The 20,745-nt window shown below is 38.1% G+C and overlaps 1 protein-coding gene across 1 annotated transcript; it reads left to right on the forward strand.

The window, feature by feature from the left end:
• Positions 1 to 798: 798 nt before the first annotated feature.
• On the forward strand, positions 799 to 20,399 carry Dad1 (defender against cell death 1). Its single transcript, XM_005338798.5, has 3 exons — positions 799 to 1,106; positions 10,238 to 10,412; positions 20,159 to 20,399. The coding sequence occupies exons 1-2, from the start codon at positions 896 to 898 to the stop codon at positions 10,366 to 10,368; spliced, it is 342 nt and encodes a 113-aa protein (XP_005338855.1). The 5' UTR covers positions 799 to 895; the 3' UTR covers positions 10,369 to 10,412; positions 20,159 to 20,399.
• The last annotated feature ends 346 nt before the right edge of the window (positions 20,400 to 20,745 follow it).

The raw sequence follows: 20,745 nt of genomic DNA on the forward strand, positions 1-20,745 counted from the left end.
CGGGCCTTTCAGTGTTAACACCCTGGGATATCACACCAGATTCTAGACGCTGGCATGGGGGCGGAGAGCTCTTGAAGACATGATCTATGCATGATAAGCCACCATTCTCTTAATGCCTCTTTTAAAGAAGCGATTGTATTATCTGATTCACTTGAAGGTCTCTACAATTTAGCACCAAGCTAGGAGGCCAGGCGCCCCATAAATGTTGAGTGAATGAATCTGCAGGTTTAGGTTACAGGGCCAGACTCGTAGTTTCGGTTTATGATGCTGTAGAAGTCAAGCCCCCTTCGCCCCCAAACAATTCTACCCTGGTGCGTGCACAAGGATTAACCGCGGTGGTTCTCATTACGGAGGAACTTGACCTGCTCTAATGATTTGTGATAGGTATTGGCAGAGTCCTTAATAGAATTAAGGCTTGACTGGTACCGAACCCCGAGAGCGTCAAAGATTGCCTCTAAGTAGATTCAAACATTTAGTTTTTGAGGACTCAGGAGGACCCAAGAGAGCCGGAACGCTGTGGTTAGCAACTCAGTGCGCTGCTAAACCTCTCCCCCTCTTCCTCCCACAACATCTTGTCGCCAGAGCAACAGTGGGCGTCACCAAACGGACGGCGGAAATAGAATAAAAAGAGGACACGTCTCCAGCCCATTGACGTATCCTGTGCGCAGACGCGTTCACTATTTCTGGCCGTAGTTCGCACTGTGTGGATGCAGTTTGCGTCTGCGCATTAGTTGTCTCTCGCCTCGCCCTGCTTGTACGCTTGCGCAAATTGGCTCCTGGGGGCGGGGCGGAGCTGGGCCGCCGCACTGCGCGCGCGCAAACGCTGCCTTGGTTGTGGACGTCGGATTCTCCAGGAGTTTGGGTCGAGCGGCCCGGAGATCCCAGCGTGGTAGTCATGTCCGCTTCAGTAGTGTCGGTTATCTCGCGGTTCTTAGAAGAGTACTTGAGCTCCACTCCGCAGCGGCTGAAGTTGCTGGACGCTTATCTTCTGTATATACTGCTGACCGGAGCTCTGCAGTTCGGTTACTGTCTCCTCGTGGGGACTTTCCCCTTCAACTCTTTCCTCTCGGGCTTCATCTCTTGTGTGGGGAGCTTCATCCTAGCGGGTAATTCTATAAGTAATCACAACAGTAACGTGTTACTTTGATGAGCAGTTCTGTTCTCGCTATTTTATGGCAGACCACCGCCCTGTAAAGTTTTGGAAGAGTTTGAACAGTACTCTTCTTGTAAGTGGGGAAATTGAGGCCCAGAGAGGTTGTCTGTCGGTCTTCCAATACTAAACAGCCGTTTAGGAGCTGGAATTTAATATCTGAAACAACTTCATGTCGCTGCTCCACCTGTGATCCCTGCACTTCATATTGGTCCAGGGAAAAATCCAATTCCAACTTTCACTTAACTTTAACATAACTTTCAATTTGGTAGACTTTTAAATGAAAAATCCAACCCTGAGTTCTCTCTCTCATGTAGGCCTAATCATTAGTGATCTCTGGGGAAAATTTTAAGTTAAAGTGTGATGAAAATAAATTGGGTGCTTTGCTTGTAGATCCCGTTCTTATTTGATTTTAGCTTTTAGCTGTTCCCACTTATTTCTTGTGGATGAAGCTGTGCTACTTTTTTCATTATCCTGAACTCAATTTTTATTCACATAATTATGTTTTAGTTTTTCTCTTTAAATTCCCAGCATTTAAAATGCCCCCTTCCTCTTTTTTGGTACCAGGATTGAAACCCGGGTGCTTAACCACTGAGCCACATCCCCAGCCCACCATGCCTCAGCCTCCTGAGCCACTGGGATTACAGGCCTGGCCCACCATGCCTGGCTGAACTGCCATATTTAATGAGAACTGTCTCCATAAATTTTTACCGAAATTTGACCTTTCTTGCCCAACCAGGTGCAGTGAAAACTGAGAACAGGCTTGGCCCAGGAGTGTTAGCCAGTCCAGTTCATAAGTGGCCACTACATGGGCTATTCCAGAAACTGGTTTTGACTACTACTTAACTTTGAAAACATACCAGAATTGTTTACTTTTCAGAGTGATCATTAGGCAGGCTATCAATTGAATTTTGAGTTGAATACTCGGTTTTATGGTAAATGCTTTGGGGATTCATTAGCGGTTTGTTTCTTTTTTTTTTAATTTTTTTTAACATTTAATTTTTATTTTTTTTAACATCAGAAATTTATTAGTTGCTCAAAACATTACATTGATCTTGACATATATATCATACATTTGTTTCAAATGGGGTATGAATTCTTATTCCCATATGTACAGATTGCAGGATCACATTGATTATACAGCCACGTTTATACATACTGCCATATAGTGTCTGTTGTATTCTGCTGCCCTTCCTATCCCCTTCCTATCCCCCCTCCCTCCCCTCCCCTTCCTCTACCCTATCTACCATAGCTCATTTCTCTCTCTTATTTTTTTCCCCTTCCCCTCACATCCTCTTATATGTATTTTTGTATAACAATGCGGGTCTCCTTCCCTCTTCCTTCCTTGCAATTCCCCCTCTCTCTCCCATTCCCTCCCACCTTTCGTCCCTGTTTGATGGTAATCTTCTTCTCATGCTCTTCCTTCCTGCTCTGTTTTGAGTTGCCCCCCTTATATCAAAGAAGACATTCGGCATTTGTTTTTTAGGGATTGGCTGATTTTACTTAGCATAATCTGCTCTGATGCCATCCATTTCCCTGCAAATTCCATGATTTTGTTATTTTTTAGTGCTGAGTAATATGCCACGTTTTTTTTTTTTATCCATTCATCTATTGAAGGGCATCTAGGTTGGTTCCACAGTCTAGCTATTGTGAATTGTGCTGCTATGAACATTAATGACGCTGTATCCCTGTAGTATGCTCTTTTTAGGTCTTTTGGGAATAGTCCGAGAAGGGGAATAGAGCGGTATGTTTCTTATTTTCAAAGCATTTACAATCTGGTTGGGCCACAGACAAAAGACAGTGTTAGAATCATTTGGAGATGATTTAGGACCATGGCCTGCTTAAAGTTTTAGATCTGTAAAATGCATTAATTAAAATGTGCTAATTAAGACACACCAGAGATATTTTTACTTCTCAGAACTTAAAAATTGGTGTAAGGACTTGTGTGCTAACTGGGTCTGGGTCTGCGTCTGGAATTGCAGAATTAGCTAGTTGATTAGACATTTAGTTACCATTTTTGAGTTTTGAGGACCAAGACCTGTGTCCTAGCCTTCTTTTCTCTGTGAACTCAATACTAACTATAAGAATTTTATTATCCAATCTAGAGGTCAAACCTCTTGATTAGTTTGGTTTTTTGATTTTTGTCTTCTTGAAGCAAATTCCTAAAGCATATTTTTTAAAAGATGACTTTGTAAGACTCTAGGGTTAAGGATGACTTTTCAGGACCACATGGAAAAGAGTGATTTGGTGAAGAGTGGACATGGACTATTGATAGGTTAGTGTGTTAAAAATGAAAAGTTTTTTGAGCAGATGACTTCTACTTACACCAAGTCCCATTTTTGAGCTTGTTGAGGCTAAAATTGCGTTGGCACACTGTCCTCTAATGGGAACTAGATGGCTTGTTATTGAGGAGAATGCTTAGTGAAGAGACATATGGGAGTGGGGGAGGGTCGAGGTTCCAAATCTGTGAGATAACAGGTAATAGGGACAGAGAAATAAGAGTGGCTTCAGAAAAAAGATTCATGACAATTCATTGTTGCCATAGAAAGGTATCATTTGCATTGCTTTTGACATCATTGAGTTTACTAAATCCTACCTCTTTTGCTAGCCCAGGTCATTATTTGAAAACTAGTTTTAATTAGAAATTTTAAATTTTGATGCATATCCTTTCTTCATTTTTGGGAAAGGAAAACTTGTATCTGTTTGCGGGCTTTCTAACTTTTATGTGTGTATGTGTGTGGTGTGTGTAGGAGAATGGAGGTTGCCAGTATGGCTAGAGAAAGGGTATTGTAGGAGATTATGGTGAAGGATTAGATGATGCTAGATGCTGAAGCTTTGAGATCCAGGCCCAAGAATTTGTACCATATGTGGATAAGGAAGAGCATCTGAGAATTGTAGTAGAGACTTAAAATTGATGTTAAGTATGTAGAATGAATTGGAGGGTGAAGTTCTTTAATCTGTTTCCCTAATTTCTTTTTTGGCACTTTATTCTGTTCTCACTGCATGGGTTAATTTAGCATATGCTATATGGAAAAATTGATCAGTGCATTTTAAGCCAATTTTAGAATGCTGTGATATTAAAACAAAACAAAATAAAAACCTATTATCTGGGTCCAGTGGTATGAGATGGTCTGGTGTGTTCCCTCATCTCATGATCAGGAGACTTAGACATGGTTTCAGGAAGGAGCTGGGTGTAGGGGGATGGTAATTTATAAATATGTTACACATATTTGTGTGTGTGTATATATGAATGTACATACATATATATATGAGTATATGTATGGTATAGTAGGCTTTAAACACATATGAGTATATGTATAGTAGGCTTTAAAAGAACCTCAGAATATATTTCTTCTTCCAGATGGATTTCAAACATCCTCAGCAGCTGTTTATCTTATGGTTAAAATATTGCTAGAGGAGAACATATATCCCTTTTTAGAGTAACATTCCAGTATTGGAAGCCCTTTTAGTTCCTTTTCTGCCTAACTGAAATCTCTGTTTATTTAAAGAGCTATTTAGGGTGGACATGTGTAAAACAGTAAGACTGTTCTTAAAATAAGTCTTAGGTGTTGAAGTCAGGTTTTACTCTTAGGTCTTGAAATCAATATGAGTGTTCTTAAAATAAATCTTAGGATGGGCTGGGGACGTGGCTCAAGCGGTAGCACACTCGCCTGGCATGCGTGTGGCCCGGGTTCGATCCTCAGCACCACATACAAACAAAGATGTTGTGTCCGCCGAGAACTAAAAAAAAAAATATTAAAAAATTTAAAAAAATAAAAATAAAAAAATAAAATAAATCTTAGGGTCTTGAAAGGGGGATGTGGGGGGCCCTCTGCTGGGGATTGAGCCTAGGGCCTGTGCATGCTGGACAAGTGCTTCACCTATTGAGCTACATTCCCAGTCCCTGAAATCAGTTTCTAAATCACTTTTCAACTTTGGTCTATTCTCTTTCTAACCTTTGAAGCAATTTTGGCTTTTCATTGGAAATACTTTTGTTACTCTTAGTTTACATATTCAAAAGAAATTGAATTTGAAAGGCAGGGAGACTATCCAGCAGGGTCTGAGGGAGCTATTAGGCTGAGTGGACTGAGGTGCAGTATTTCTTTTGGTATTGACCACCCAATTTGTGGATCCTATTATTTCTCATAACTGCCGTCTAGGAGATTGGAACTTGGCCATATTTGTGACTGATTATTCTGTTTCTAAACGTCTTCATGTCCATTGCTACCTCTTCATCCTCAGTGCCTCAGGTTTTTCATATCTCTTATCTAGGCCACTATAATTTGCCTTACTGGCCTTCGAGCCTCTGGAGTCTCTTCTGCTGTATTTGCAGGCTTGATTTGACTTGCAGACCTGATGTGCTACTCTCCACATTTGTCTCTTTTCTCAAAAGAAAATTTAAAAAACAAAACAAAACAAAACAAAAAACAACACAGGTTCTTTCATGTTCTGGCCTCATCCATATCTCCAGCTTCTTTTCTTGCCTCTGTCTCCTTGTACCTTATGCTCCATCATTATTGACAGGTAAATCCCTCACTACTCATGATATCTGAAGCTATTATTTTACTTTTCTTTGACTGTCTTAATATTCCTTTGCTTTTTAGATGGTCTTTCCTTTGGAACCCATTCCTGACTCTTCTTGCAGATTGAAATCTTCTGTATTCCTGCTTCATTCTTTGTGTTTGTGCAGAGGGAAGAGAGGGTGGGGGAGGGAGGAGAAGCAGGAGGAAGAGGAGGAGAGGAGGGAGGGGGAGAAAAGTAGGAGGAGGAGGAGGAGGAGGGAGGGAGGGAAGGGAGGGAGATAGATGGTACTGTATTTACTGTTGTGCCTATTTTCCCTCTGAAAGGTGAGCCTTTGAGGGTAGGAACGATCTTTCATCTCTTCATCCTCAGTGCTGAATACTGTATATGTTAAATTGTGAACTTGTATATAATAATTTAAGGAATACTGAACAATTATGTGCTAGTTTCTCTGCTAAGGTGAAGCACAGGAACATGGTCTCTACTCTAAAAGAGTTTACAATAGTGGGAGATGCAAAAAAGTAACTATAAATATGGTGCTGATGGGAATTTTTTGTGAGAGTGAGAACATGGTTGGCACCAAACCCTGCCCAGTGCTCCTGTAATAATGCTTTGCTAATGTTTACTTTGCCAATATATACTTTTTGAATTTTTTCTCTTTTTCCTCTTTTTCTTATTCTCAGTTGATGATCTTAGTTTTTTTTTTTTAACTAAAACAATAATAGTAGGCAGGAATCCTTTTACTTTCTATTGAATCATAACAGCCCACCTGCTGCTGTTCCCATACACTCTGACTTACTTCCCATGGGTGGTGGATGATTTTAAATTTTAAGCAGATGTCCCTTTCCTGTCAGCAGCCAGCTCCTTGACTCATGCAGGGAATCTAGTCTTCTCATGTCTCTGAGGAATTCAGCTTCTGCAATTATCCCTCCATTCTGCATCATTAATTTTTCTCTCTCTACTGGATCATTCTCATTCAAACAATTCTCTAATATTGTCCAATTAAAAAAAAATTATCAGCCAGGATTAGTGGTGCATGCCTGAGGGAGTGACTGAGGGAGGCTGAGGCAGGAGAATTTGAAAGTTCAAGGCCAACCTGAGCAACTCAACGAGACCCTGACTCAGAAAAATAAAAGTGTAATCGTTTATATTACTCAGCTACTCAAACCCCTGAAATACTGTCCTAATGCACTTAGAACTATATCCAGACTCTTTTCTGAGATTTAAAAATCTTATAGGATTTGTCTTCTGCTGATCACTACTGTTTGGTTAGGTTTTTTTTTTTTTTTTTAACTATCTAGAATGTTCTGTCCCCAGATCTTTATATGGTTGATTCTTTGTCTTTCAGATACTGGTATTAAGTAGCACTTTCTTAAAGAGGCTTTCTGAGGCTACTGAGTAAAAAATAGCTTCCCAGTCACTCTATTATTCTGTTTTATTTTCTTTATAGCACATATTGCTATTTGATATTTTCTTGTTTGTTTACTTACAATATTTGTTTTATGTTTCTCTCCATAGACATATAAGTTCCTTGAGAGCCAGACTCTTTCTTTTTCTGTCTTTTTCTATGCCATATTCCCAGCACCTGTAACAATGCATGACTCGTAGAGAATGCTCAGTAAATATTTTGCTGAATGAATGAACATTTAGAGAGGGAGATTAAATTAGAACTGCTAAAATGAAACAGGCTGCCTCAGGAGGTAGTAAATTTCCATCTTTGGAAGTGCTCAGGGAGACGCTGAAGGCTTGTTTCTGGAAGAGCTTTTTGAGCAGGCAAGATTCTTTACTTTTTTTGTTCCCAGTGCATCTGAGGGATGTGACACCTTTATTGGTAACACAGGCTCTGGAAGGTTTGTAATCTCCCCCGGGGGTGGCTTACCAGATTCTGTAAATGGTAAGTATACTTTGGAAAACTTCCCAGGTGATTTTTGCAGCCTCCTCAGCATATCCACCTCCTCCCACCTCATGGAGTGCTTGTTTTTTATGACCTCTGACTTTCTTTCCATCCTTGTGGAATTCTGATTCTTGTGTTGTCATTGAAATAACTTGGGTTACAATGATAAGGATAACATCAATTTTAAATTTTAAGCAGATAAGCTTTCACCAGGAGTTTTTTCTTTGTCCCCACAAAATTCCCCAAACACTAATAACCAACTGTTAATAGTTTAGTATTTATTTCTCTGGATATTTTCTAGATTCCAACTAAAACCAACGATAACTTTATCATATAAATAAAATATTTTTAAAAAGAGAAATATGGAATGGAGTAATTCTGTTTTTTCCTACTTAATGAAAGTGTATAGCTTTACTTCAATGTATAGAAAATTTGCCTTATTCTTTTGAATAATTGCATGTGATTTCATTGTCTGTTCATAGTATAATTTAATCCCCTGAATGGCATTTGCACTGTTTTCATTTTTTTCTTCAATTTACAAACATGCTGTTAGAATGTTTTCTTAGTCAAAGGTAAAACATTGTAAATATTAATGGATATTTCCATTTGTTCTCCCAAATGAATGAATAAATCTGTACTTTTCACAGCAGGATTTTAATTGGTTGCTTTTGATTCAGTTAGTGTCCTTCGTATTTTTGAAGAGCTTGGGTGCCTGAAAAGATCAGTGGCAGTTTCATAGTGTTTACATTTTTGGGGGATTGGGGGGTGCCGGGGATTGAACTCAGGGCCACTTGACCACTGAGCCACATCCCCAGCTCTATCTTGTATTTTATTTAGAGACAGGGTCTCACTGAGCTGCTTAGCGCCTCACCATTGCTGAGGCTGGCTTTGAATTTGAGATCCTTCTGCTTCAGCCTCCCCCACCACTGGGATTACAGGTGTGTATCACATGCCTGGCTATGTTTACATTTTTAAACATAATGAAAACTGTTGCTATGGTCCTGGAGTCAGGAGAACTAGTCTAATAGTTTTCTGGCCTTTGGATTAGATTTCAGGTCTTTGTTTTTTCTTAGTGATGGAATGGTTGCTAGCCTAAAGCAAATTTGAATTTTCTTAAGCAGCGTAATAATTTATCACAGGCATAAAGGTATTTTGGAAAAGTGCAGTCCTGGAGTTTTTTTTTTTTTTTTTTTTTTTTTAAATCAGTTGTGATGGTTGCTAATGTGCTATGTTAGAATCTTCAAGGGTATATAAATGTGGCAACGTCGAATTCTTTGTTAAGAGTTATATAGCTTAGGTCTCCTACCTTTTTTTGAGACAAATAAGAAGCTATCTAAAAGTAGTTTATCTATAACTAGGAGGTAGGTCTCATGGATGAGCAGTTATATTTATAATATATATATTTCCTGTATATTATACATATATTTTGTTAGAAAATAATTTGTGCTTGCGAGGCAAGTATTCTACCAACTGAGCTATATCCCCAGGCCTATAACTTTGTTTTGTTGTTCACCCAGCTCTTTTGTTACTACCTCAGCTACATCCCTGTCTAGATATAATTAGAAGCCTTTAAATTAAGAGATAAATTCTTAGAGTTTTTTGTGATATTTTTTTCCTCAATAAACTTGTGGTTTTTAATGTAACTTTGAGAATAGATTTTTTTTTTTCCTTTAACTTTTTTTCCTTTTTGTGGGGAGGACTGGGGATTGAACTCAGCGGTGCTTATCCACTGAGCCACATCCCCAGTTCTTTTTTTTTTTTTATTTTGAGACAAGGTCTTGCTTAGTTGCTTAGGGACTTGCTAAGTTGCTGGGGCTGGCCTTGAAACGGTGATCCTCCTGCCTCAGCCTCCTGAGCTGTTGAGATTACAGGTGTGCACCACCATGCCTGGCTCCTTTAACTTTCTTTTATCAAACAGTTAAGATTGTGAAGCTTTGTCAGGCATAGTGGTCCAGGTCTGTAATCCCTGCAGCTCTGGAGGCTGCGGCAGGAGGACTGAAAGTTTAAAGCCAGCCTCAGCAAAAGTGAAGCACTAAGCAACTCATTGGGACCCTGTCTCTAAATCAAGAACAAACGGCTGGGGATGTGGCTCAGTGGTTGAATGCCCTTGAGTTTAATCCACAGTACCAAAAAAAAAAAAAAAAAAAAGATTATGAAGCTTAAGTGTACAACTTGATAAGTTTTGATAAGTTTTAAAATTTGCCAATCTAATAATAATAGATAACAGATTAAAAATAATAGAACATTTCCAGTACCTAAGAAGGCTCCTTGCATCTGCCCAGCCACCTTTCTCTCATGAAAGAACTACAATCCTGATTTATTTTGCAGAGTTTTAAGTTTTATATATATAAAGCCATCTGATATGTATGTATAAATCAGATGGCATGTACTTTTTATATCTGATACTTGTGTATTTTATCTGTATTGTGTGTAGCAGAAGCTCATTTTCATTGCTGTATTGTTAGTATATGCTACAATTTATGATTTTTACTGTTGATTGACACAGAGATTGTTTCCTATTGGAGGCTATCATGGGTATCCTTGTAGGTGCCTTTTCATGTGAAAATACATTAATATCTGGAATTGTTGCATCATAGGATGTATGTGTATTCATTAGTAGTCATATTTGTTTTGAACTTCTAAATAATTATTTTTGTGTTCTCCTTTTGCAGTGTGCCTGAGAATACAGATCAACCCACAGAACAAAGCAGATTTCCAAGGCATCTCCCCAGAGCGAGCCTTTGCTGATTTTCTCTTTGCCAGCACTATCCTGCACCTTGTTGTCATGAACTTTGTGGGCTGAATATTTCCCAGTTACTTAATTGAGGAGTAGGAGACTGAAGTAATGTAAGTGATAATCATAGTCCTTGTCCTGTCATGTAGATTTTGGGAAGAGAAATTAGATGGGTCTGGTTTGATCATAATTATCAGGGTTCCTGTATTGCTGCTAAGAGGTTTGCAGAATTTTGAGGTGATCTTTAAAGTATGCATTAATATGGATCTTTCACTGGGTCATTGTCTCATTATTTTATATATCCTTAAGATAACAGAAGATAAGTGTTGCCTATAGTTAATTTATTAATTTCTACACCAATAACTATGAAAATGGCTCATTTTAAAAGAAACACAAATTATAGATTTTGCCTTTGGATTTTTTTTTTTTTTTTGGTACTGAGGATTAAACCAGGGGTGCTCTGCCACTGAGCTGCAACCTCCAGCCCTTTTTATTTATTTTATTTTGAGACAGGATCTTACTAAATTGCCCATTCTAGCCTCAAATTTAGCATCCTCCTGCCTCAGCCTCCTGAGTTTCTGGGATTACAGGCATGTGCCACTGTGCATGGCTGGATTGGCTCTTAAATTTTTTTCTGATTTCCATTTCAAATGACTTAAAAATCTGGGCTATTGTTCTCATAGTATCCAGTATGGCACTTATACTTGAAGCCATATGTTGTAGGTTGAGTGAATGACTGTAGCCCTTTGCTAATGTGTGTCCTATGCTGAAATTAAAGGGGAAATTGGATTAATTTAGGAAAAGACTTGTGTGATGCCATTTAGTTCATTTACCATTTTCCTTGGTTTATCATGAAGCTCTCCTGCCCCACCCAGACAAGCTCATATATAGAATTCTGATAGAAAACTGGAGTGGAAGTAGAACTGTGTTGATTGATAGAAATCAGAAAGCTCTCTCTGGGGCTGGGGATGTAGCTTAGTTGGCCCTGGGTTCAATCCCCAGCATCACCAAAAAAAAAAAAAAATTCTCTTTGGCTTCTCCTTCCCTGCCAATCAAAACTCTAAAGGTTAATAAGTTCATGGATGTTTTCCAAATTGTATATTGACTTTATATATGAGAAAACAGAGGTTCAGAACAATCCAGTAGCCTTCCCCAGCCACATAACCTGGTTGTGGAGAAGTGCCTTTGTCCATTGGTACTCTTGGCCCAGTGTTCATACAGCTTACTGATGAATGCATACACTCTTTGCCTTTACTCTACAATTTTTTTTAACATTTATTTTTTTGTAGTTGGACACAATATTTTATTTATTTATTTTTATGTGGTGTTGAGGATCGAACCCAGGGCCTTGCATGTGTGAGGCAAGCGCTCTACCACTGAGCCATAACCCCAGCCTCATAGTCTACAAAATTTAATGCTGCTGTTACCAGTTGATAGAGAAAAGAGAACCTTAGGAAATATTACCGATTTGGGGGAAAAACATTCCAGGATCAACCTCTTTATCACAACTTGGAAAGCTACAATTTTTGTACTAGTCAGGGGAAATCTAATATAAGAGTTAGAGCAAACATGTGTAAAGTGCATGCAATGTCAGTGACTATACTTTATTTCCTGGCATGAATTAATGAGTTACTAATAATGTTACAAAAATCCTTTCCTTTGAAATTGCCTCAAAAATAGTTATGTTACAGTTTGTTTAAGATTTCATTTTTGATAGTGCTAAATTGGCAGAGGTAGTTTATTCCATTCAAAAAAATTTGAGAACCACTTTTTCTACTATCCTAAGAGTTTCACTCATTGGAGACCTGATTAAGACTTGAGTTTGTCCTCCTTCTACCTGCCCCTCCCTTTTTCCCTCCCTATTTGCCAGTCAGTGCCTTGTTACTAAGAATATAAAGAGAAGTAATCTGTGGCTTCTGCCCTCAAAAGTGAATAATCTAGTGGAGGAGGAGACATGTAAACATAATAGTTGAAATACAACATGGTTAGAGTCTTACCAGAGTTTTGAGCAGAGTGCTGTGAGAGACTGAGAAGGGAGTTACTGTGCCGTCTGGAGCAGGAACAGCATATAAGTTGTGTGACCAGTGGATAATAGCTCTCACCAGTTATCTGTTACCAGTGTACAACCTGGAGTGCAGCTAGGAAGTGCAGTCTCTAGCCTTGACCTTCTTATGCTTGTTTATATTTCAAGTAATTCTTGGGCTCTCTGATAGACTGTTGGGAAGGCCATAAGTCTTCTGGTTGCCTTACTCTGGATATCTAAAGTTCTTTTTTTCCTAGATGAGTCATGGTATATACGTAGGAAGGTGATAGAACAAACATTTCAAGGATATTCTTTATGCTCAGGGAGATACCAAATAAATCATGGAAAATTATTTTCTAGGACTATTATAATTGGAGGAGGACTCTGCTATAAGAGAACTTACTATTTCAAAATTATGACAGAAACAGACAAAAATGCAGGCTCAGGAGAAACTGTGTGGTGCAAACCATGTTAACAACCTTAGACCTACCTGTTCATCTGGGAGTTATGGGCCCAAGGTACAGCAAAATCTTCCAGTCCCAGATTGCAGTGTTAAATCATTCTATAGAAAGTAGTATGTTCATAGAAAAATTCTCTTCTCTGGGGGATTGCCCAAAGCATTTTCCACAGAGATCTTTGACTTGACATATACTACCTACTCTGTCCTCCTCTCAATTTTTTAAATATATATTTATTTGCCCTTTTATGTGGTTTTAACTCAGATATATGTACAGTATTCCAAAACACATTAAAAATGGTTTTCAAAGTGAGTTCTCAACATTTATACCAACTTAGAAGGTAAAATAAAACAGATTGAACATTCTCCATATTTTCCAAATGATAGTTGGGTATGAAAAAAATAAACATCTATAGTGTAACTGATCTTGCATGAATTTGAAGGTGACATTTAAAACCAGCAGCTATGTTAGAAAAGTCAGATCAAAAGAAAATGGCCCTGAGCTAAAAAATAAATATGATCTAGGGAAAGTAAGAAAGTAAAGAGATACTGAGTGCTCACTGTGTGCCATGCTTCAAGTGCTTGTTCTGTATCTCATTTTCATAAGGGTAGGCTTATTTGCATTGACAGATCAGGAACTGAGATTTAGAGTCTTATTATAGTCATTAAGTGTGATAATACAGTCCTGCTTCAAAAAACAATGATTTTTGTGCCCTATTTTTACTCAGAGTTGTTTACCATATATTATGGTATTTGTCAACTGCAGAGATAAACAAGTAGGCTTAAAAAGGTAGCCTAGTGTAATAAGAATTGTAATGCATTCTGTTGTCATATATAAATTTTAAAAATTAATTTAAAAAAAAGGTAGCCCAGATAATTTATCACTGTCCTCACCTTGTGACTTTCCTTTCTTTAATTTTATTTTGACGATTTTGAAAAGGTAGAAAAATATGGATAATATAACAGGCACTCCTATATCTACTACCTGGAATTGACAGATTTTGAACAGATTAAACATTGTAGAGTCAGCTGATATTGTCTTTGAGTCCCTCTCTAGTCCTAGTTCCTTCCCTGTCCTGTAAGACTTGAACTTCATGGCAGTTCTGGTCAACCAGGACTAATATAATGCATATTAATAAAACCTTATCCTCAGGCTGGGGATGTGGCTCAAGCTGTAGTGTGCTCGCCTGGCATGCGAGGGGCGCTGGATTCAATCCTCAGCACCACATAAAAATAAAATAAAGATGTTGTGTCCACCAAAAACTGAAAAATAAATATTAAAATAAATAAATAAATAAAACCTTTTCCAGAGACTTCGTGGTCTCTTGAAAACATGTCTAAAGATAGCAGTTTGAGAAACCCAGTGATAGAATTTGCTCTGTTAGTAATACTGATTATGGGGTGGCTATCTAGGTGGTTATGATTAGACTCAGTATTTTTTAGATTGTCATAAAAATGAGAATATTAAAGTAAAAATATTTCTAGTATGCTTCTGAGCCCCAAGAATCCATGAACACCTGAAACGATCAGTTATTAGCACTAAGATGGCAGTAAATTTTAATAACTGCATGATAGACTCATTAGATTTGAGTGTTAAATTTATGTGCTTCCCATAATTATTTCCTATTTTGTTTTTTCATGTTTCTTTGAAGTTCTTTTCAAAAAAATATCATCTCAGGTTTCTGAAGAAAATGAAGCAAAGAGGGACATAGCTACATTTGGTCACATTTGGAAGATTAAAGTTCATATTGATGTGGGCCTTGGGTCAAAGGCAAAGGTGAACTCAGTGAAGAGGGACAAACCTGAGCTGCAATGTGCTCACTTCCTAGGGAGATTGTATGCCAAATGCTTTGGCTAAAATTTATAAAATGTTGCCTTTTTTTTTTTAGTACTTTTATTTATTTTATGTGGTGCTGAGGATGGAACCCAGGGAGGGCCTTGCATGCTAGGCAAGCGCTCTACCGCTGAGCCACAACCTCAGCCCCATTGCTTTCTTTTTTTTTAATGGAGACATTCTCCTTCCAGTCCTTAAACATCTGTAGTGTTTAATCTGAGCGAGAGCAAGGAGATTGTGGGGTTAGGCAGAACATTTAAGCTGACAGTACTGTTTACAAACATGCAATTAATTGTGTTGGCTTTTTGAATTCATCAAACTATGGTAACCTAGAGAATTACCTCTGGAAGGGAATCTAAATGTTATTCTTTAAGCTCTGCTGCCATCTAGTGAATTGTACATTTCCTTTGTTGAGAGATTGTACTACAAAAAGTAGAGTTTGGGGGAAGAAACCACTGATCCTCTGTGATAAAACCCAGTTTCTTTTCCAGTCATAGGAGGGCAGCAGAGGTCCAAGTGGGTTTAAATGTTGGGTTGGGGGTTGCTTTATAGCCTGACCAGAAGTGGGCACTGTTGAGCTAGGAACAAAAGGGCCCAGAATCTTTCAATGGCCCAAGGGTTTTATTACACAGAAAAAAACAGGTGCACATAGATCCTCAGATTTTACCTTGTTTTCTTTTCTTGTAAGTTCAAGAACTTCCTTTTTGGTTCATTCTAGACCTTTTATTGCTTTCAACAATGAGCTCCCACTGATAATAATCTTTTTTTTTTTTTTTTAAAGAGAGAGTGAGAGAGGAGAGAGAGAGAGAGAGAATTTTTTAATATTTATTTTTCAGTTCTCGGCGGACACAACATCTTTGTTGGTATGTGGTGCTGAGGATCGAACCCGGGCCGCACGCATGCCAGGCGAGCACGCTACCGCTTGAGCCACATCCCCAGCCCTGATAATAATCTTTAAATTTTTTTTGATGCGGGATCTATTTTTATTTTGTCTTTGACATTTCTACCTTATATTGAATTAGGTCCAGTCACCAAATAAGTTCTCCAAGAGGGTATTATCTTGAATTTGTAGAAAATCTTCTGAGGTAGGCACAATATTGCCTTTTTTCCAACGCATTTCCCCCCTGGTTGGAAGGTGAGATTAAATTACCTTTTATTTTTAAAACCTTCAATCTGCTTTTTTTATTACTAAAAGAACACTAATTGATGGCTTTGTATTTGGTCCATAAGACTACCAAAGTGGGGAGGGGGAGAATATCAAGTAGATTTGTGTTTATGAATTGCATTGGTGTCCTAACTCCCTGCCTTACTTTCTCCTCCCTTGGAGTGGATGAATCCCAGACTAGGACATCCCTTCCTTATCTGTTGTATAGGATCCTCTGGGCTCTCATGTCCACTTCACATAACTCTAAGGCTGGATTATCACATTGTTATAAAACTGTTCCTTCACATTCCTGTTTCTCTCCCATTGGATTCTCAAGTTTTCTGAGGGGCTGGGGATGTGGCTCAAGTGGTAGCGTGCTCGCCTGGCATGCGTGCGGCCCGGGTTCGATCCTCAGCACCACATACCAACAAAGATGTTGTGTCCGCCGAGAACTAAAAAATAATAAATATTAAAAATTCTCTCTCTCTCTGTCTCACTCTCTCTCTCTCTCTCTCTCTCTCTCTCTCTCTCTCTCTCTCCCCTCTCTCACTCTCTCTTTAAAAAAAAAAAAAGTTTTCTGAGAGTAGGGACCTCAGGGTTTAGCACAGGACTAACAGTCCTAGTGTATGCTTGTTCAGTGAGTGTTTGGAAGTGCTATGGAAGAAAACAGTCAAGGAAATATTGATAAAAGAGGCTGTGCAGTGGGAAGCAGTTGTGATGACAAGGTGGAAGACCTGCACTGTGGATTTTGTGTGGTTAATTAGTTGAAGGGACATAAGCTTGTCTCTGTGCCTTGGTTTCCCTATTTACACAGGTGTGTGGCCTGACTAGTAATCAATGCCTCTTCGAGCAACTAACCTTCCATTATATTATTTGTGATGATCCCTGTTGTGTTTGAGGAGGATAGTGCTGTTTTTGTGGATCCTAAGTTGGGCTTTGCTTTTGTTTTTTCCTTCAGTTGTTGCTTTTATTCTTATTTCCAGATTTCCACTATCTGTTCACAAAATGTGAAATGTTAAAGTTCACAACAAAATGCACACTTTCTATATAAGGCCTTATATAAAATTAAATAACATTTGTAAAATGTCTTAACATTGATTACATTACCAAGTTTGTAGGTTCACATGCCTTTCACATGTAATTTTTCTTACGTTAACACATTTGATTTTTACCCCCCACCCGGAGGAGAGGAGGTAGACAGATAGTAGTAAATAGTATTCCAATTTTACACCTGAACTAATTAAACCTCGGTGGAATTTAAGTTGCCTTTCCCTGGCTGTGGAAATAATAAGTGATGTGCATGAACTTGATAGTGGACATTTGGACTCTAAACTTTTATATTATTTGCTTTCTGTTAGGTTCAAGGACTTTGGAATGATGACTGTATACATCTTCTCATTAGAAGGTTTTCATTACAAATATTAAACTAGATTTTTAAAAAAAATATTTATTTTTTAGTTGTAGTTGGACACAGTACTTTTTTTTTATTTTTTGTTTACTTGTATGTGGTTCTGAGGATCGAACCTAGGCTCTCACACGTGCTAGACAATTGCTCTACTGCTGAGCCACAACCCCAGCCCCAAGCTTGCATTTTGTAATGGGAAATAGAAGAGGTTCATAAGAAAGGATGAAGACAGGTGATATGAAATATTTCTGCAAAGTCAGGCATCTCTAATGTGGTTCAGGAGAAATGCAGGAAAATGCAGATCAGATCTGACTTAAATCTAGTGAGGATGACCTGGACTGGCATCTTCTATTCTGGGTCTGCACTGCCCAGTGTGGTAACCATTAGGCACTTGTGGTTATTGAATATTTGAAATGTGGCTAAGTACATGAGGAATTGAATTTTTAATTAAATTATTATTATTACTTAATACTTGGAATTGAACCCAGGCAGGGCCTTGAATGTGGTAGGCAAGAGCTCTATCACTGAGCTTCTTATTTTATTATTGTTGTTGTTATTTATACTAGGGATTGAACCCAGAGGTATTCTATCAACTGAGCTATACCCCCAACCCATTTTTATTTTTAAAAAATTTGAGATAGGGTCTCACCAAGTTGTCCAGGTTGACCTTGAACTTAGGCTCCTCCTGACAGCTTCCTTAAGTAGTTGGGATTATAGGTGTGCACCTAATTTCACTTAATTTTATCTAAGTTTAAATAATCACCTATTTAAACTACCAGTCCCTGCAGTGTTGAATAGCACAGCTCTGGACAAATTTGTCAGACTTTGAGGTAATAGTTTCTTCATCTCTAAAATGAGAGAATTGGCTGATTTCTGAAGTGCTTTTCATTTTTAGAAATATCTCATCTGTGTTTTCTAAAATTAATGGTTCAAATTGAGCTCTGAACTTGGAATTTTTTGCAGAATGGTTTTTGATTTACATTATTTCAAATTTCAGTTTTAATTGGGTGTCCAGGAAGAGGTGGATTCTAAGGAAAATTCAGTATTTGATCATATCTGCATAGTGCTAACATCTGAATAGAGATGAGGCTAAAGAAGAATACGCTTCCAAATAAAAATGACCCTGTCTGGCATTATCATTTCTATCTATAGAGAGAGTTATTATTTTTAACAGTTCTTTGTTATGCTAGCTTTCTTTTAAGATGATTAGAACAGACTGATCAAATGTCACTGTCCTTTCTGCATGGGTAAAATAGACTCAAAAAGTCCTACTAACTTTCTCAGTGGGTGTCTTTCATTTTGCACATTTCCAAATTTCAGTATCGGGGAGGAGGTTTTATTAGTCATTTTACCAAAACCTTTATCCCCTTGTTAACAGTTAAAACCACTTTTTGAGCTGTTGAATAGTCTGATTTTGTTGAACTAGCTTGTGTGTGTGTGTGTGTGTGTGTGTGTGTGTGTGTGTGTGTGTGTGTGTGTATGTATGTATGGTACTGGAGATCTTACCCAGGGCTTCACACTTGCTAGGCAAGTTATATCCTCAACCTAGAGCTATCATTTCAAAGAATTCTAGAACTTCAGCTTTTGGAATAGTATCTGGTAAATGTATCTTTGCCTTAAGAGAAGGGAGCATATCTTTGTAAGCGGGATTTTCTGAAAACCACTAAAAAAGAGACTCTTTTACTATCATGAATTACTTTTGCCTTCCACATGGACTGGCCTCATAGTCTTACATTTTAATATAAAATATTAAAATTTGACTTTTGTATTAAACCAGGAGTCCTTTTATAATTCTCAATTTGTCAAGAGTTTATTCACTAAAATGGCCTTAAGCTTTAGTCCTCTCTCACCATTAGAACTGTTGGTTATTAGAATTGATGTTGTATTGGTTCATAGTCTAGTATAACAAATTTGATGGAATGAACAGGTGAATTTTAATAGGCTATTTGTTCTTATTTAGTACTGTGAACACTTAGCTCCCTGTTTTTGTTTTTTTCTTTTACACATTTCTCATAGTTGCACTGAAATCTTTTGCAATTATGTAGCATATCTTTAAATGTCATTGTTAGTGAAATGAAAGCATTCTGGATGGAAGCTCTGATGCTGGAATGTCTAGTCACTTGAATTAGTATGCAAAATAAGGTGATGCCCTTTTTACCTACTGGGGTGGGTAGCCCAGTACTGAAAGGTAGTGTTTCCCAACCTTTTTCAAGTCATGGCATATATAGAAAGTTACAGCGTTTTAATGGCACGTTGCTGAAAAATTGGCATCTTGTGGAAACATTGGAAGGAGTCCCCAGGGGCAAGAGATTAGTTTCTGGCTATACCTATCATGGAGTCCACTAGGTGGGAAGCTGACTCAGAAGACAAGAAAGGAAGGCTGTGTCTTTCTGGAATGGTGACACCTCACAATTTCCAGATCCCAGTTCCCTCATGCTGTAGCAGCAGCTGAACTACTTCTCTTGGATTCATTTTTCACTTTACCCAAAATAACCTTATCTTTAAATGAAAACTAAATTTTTTCTTTTCCTTTGGTCCTTTATTAAATTTGAGATTGAATTTTTCCCCCTACTTTCTTGAATTCTCTTTCTTCCTATCTTCCTCAAATCTAAAAATCAGTGCTTTAGGTGTATTCTAACATCAGAAAGTTTCTTTAGGTAAAACTGCAACTCCTTCACCTTGAAGAATTTGTGGGCCAGCAGGTGGAAGTGACTTATGTAAAGTAATACAGCTTACTAATGAGAGAGTTGGAATTAGAGTCCATGTTTCCCAGTACCTAGTTAGTTTTGCCGTTGTGGACTTGGAATTTAGCTTTAAACATTATTTTTATAGATACTGCTCCATAAAATACTCTTTGAAAAATATTTGCCTCATTGTGTTTGTTCTATCTTGGCTTAAATTCTGTTCTGAGCTTAGGAACCCCATTACTATCTCATGGATTCGGGGGACCTGTCTGTAGTGTCATAAGACATTTTACTTTTGTTTCTTTCTTTTAGGTTCACTTTTTGATGTCCCTTGGATAAAAGGTCTTGAGACAACAGCTTGTCGCACCCATAGATTCTTCAGATTTGTACTCAACTTTTGACTCTCATTTGGTCTGGAGGTGGAGAGCCTGGGGAAATTCTTTGTCTTGTGTCAGACCAGCTTTGTAATGAACTTTGTTAACATGACCTCTGTTTTCCATTAATTGTAACTTTTTACCTTTCACATTAAAAAACTACATGCTACTCCTCCCTATGCCTCTGACTGGTTTTTTGTTTTTTATTTTTTATTGGTCAAAATCCCCCATTCCTGTGTGCTAATAAGCTCTTTATTAATTGGTAACTTGTAACTGTGACTCTACTTGTTTGCTTTTATTAAGTGCATTTGAAGTTAATGACAAAAGGCATTGCTGACAACATGGGAAATGGCAGTCCTTTGTCCTTTGCCTGCAGCAGGCAATCCTTTACTAATCCTTTGATTGTTACAGGTGGTTCCGCTCTTCTGACACAATGCATTCCTGGAGCTGCACCATTAAGCACTTTGTTAGAAATTGAACTAAAGAGTGTGCTTTCACATTTACATTTGTTTCACATGCTTCAGT

Source organism: Ictidomys tridecemlineatus, chromosome 5, assembly GCF_052094955.1.
Source record: "Ictidomys tridecemlineatus isolate mIctTri1 chromosome 5, mIctTri1.hap1, whole genome shotgun sequence".
NCBI classification, from domain to species: domain Eukaryota; kingdom Metazoa; phylum Chordata; class Mammalia; order Rodentia; family Sciuridae; genus Ictidomys; species Ictidomys tridecemlineatus.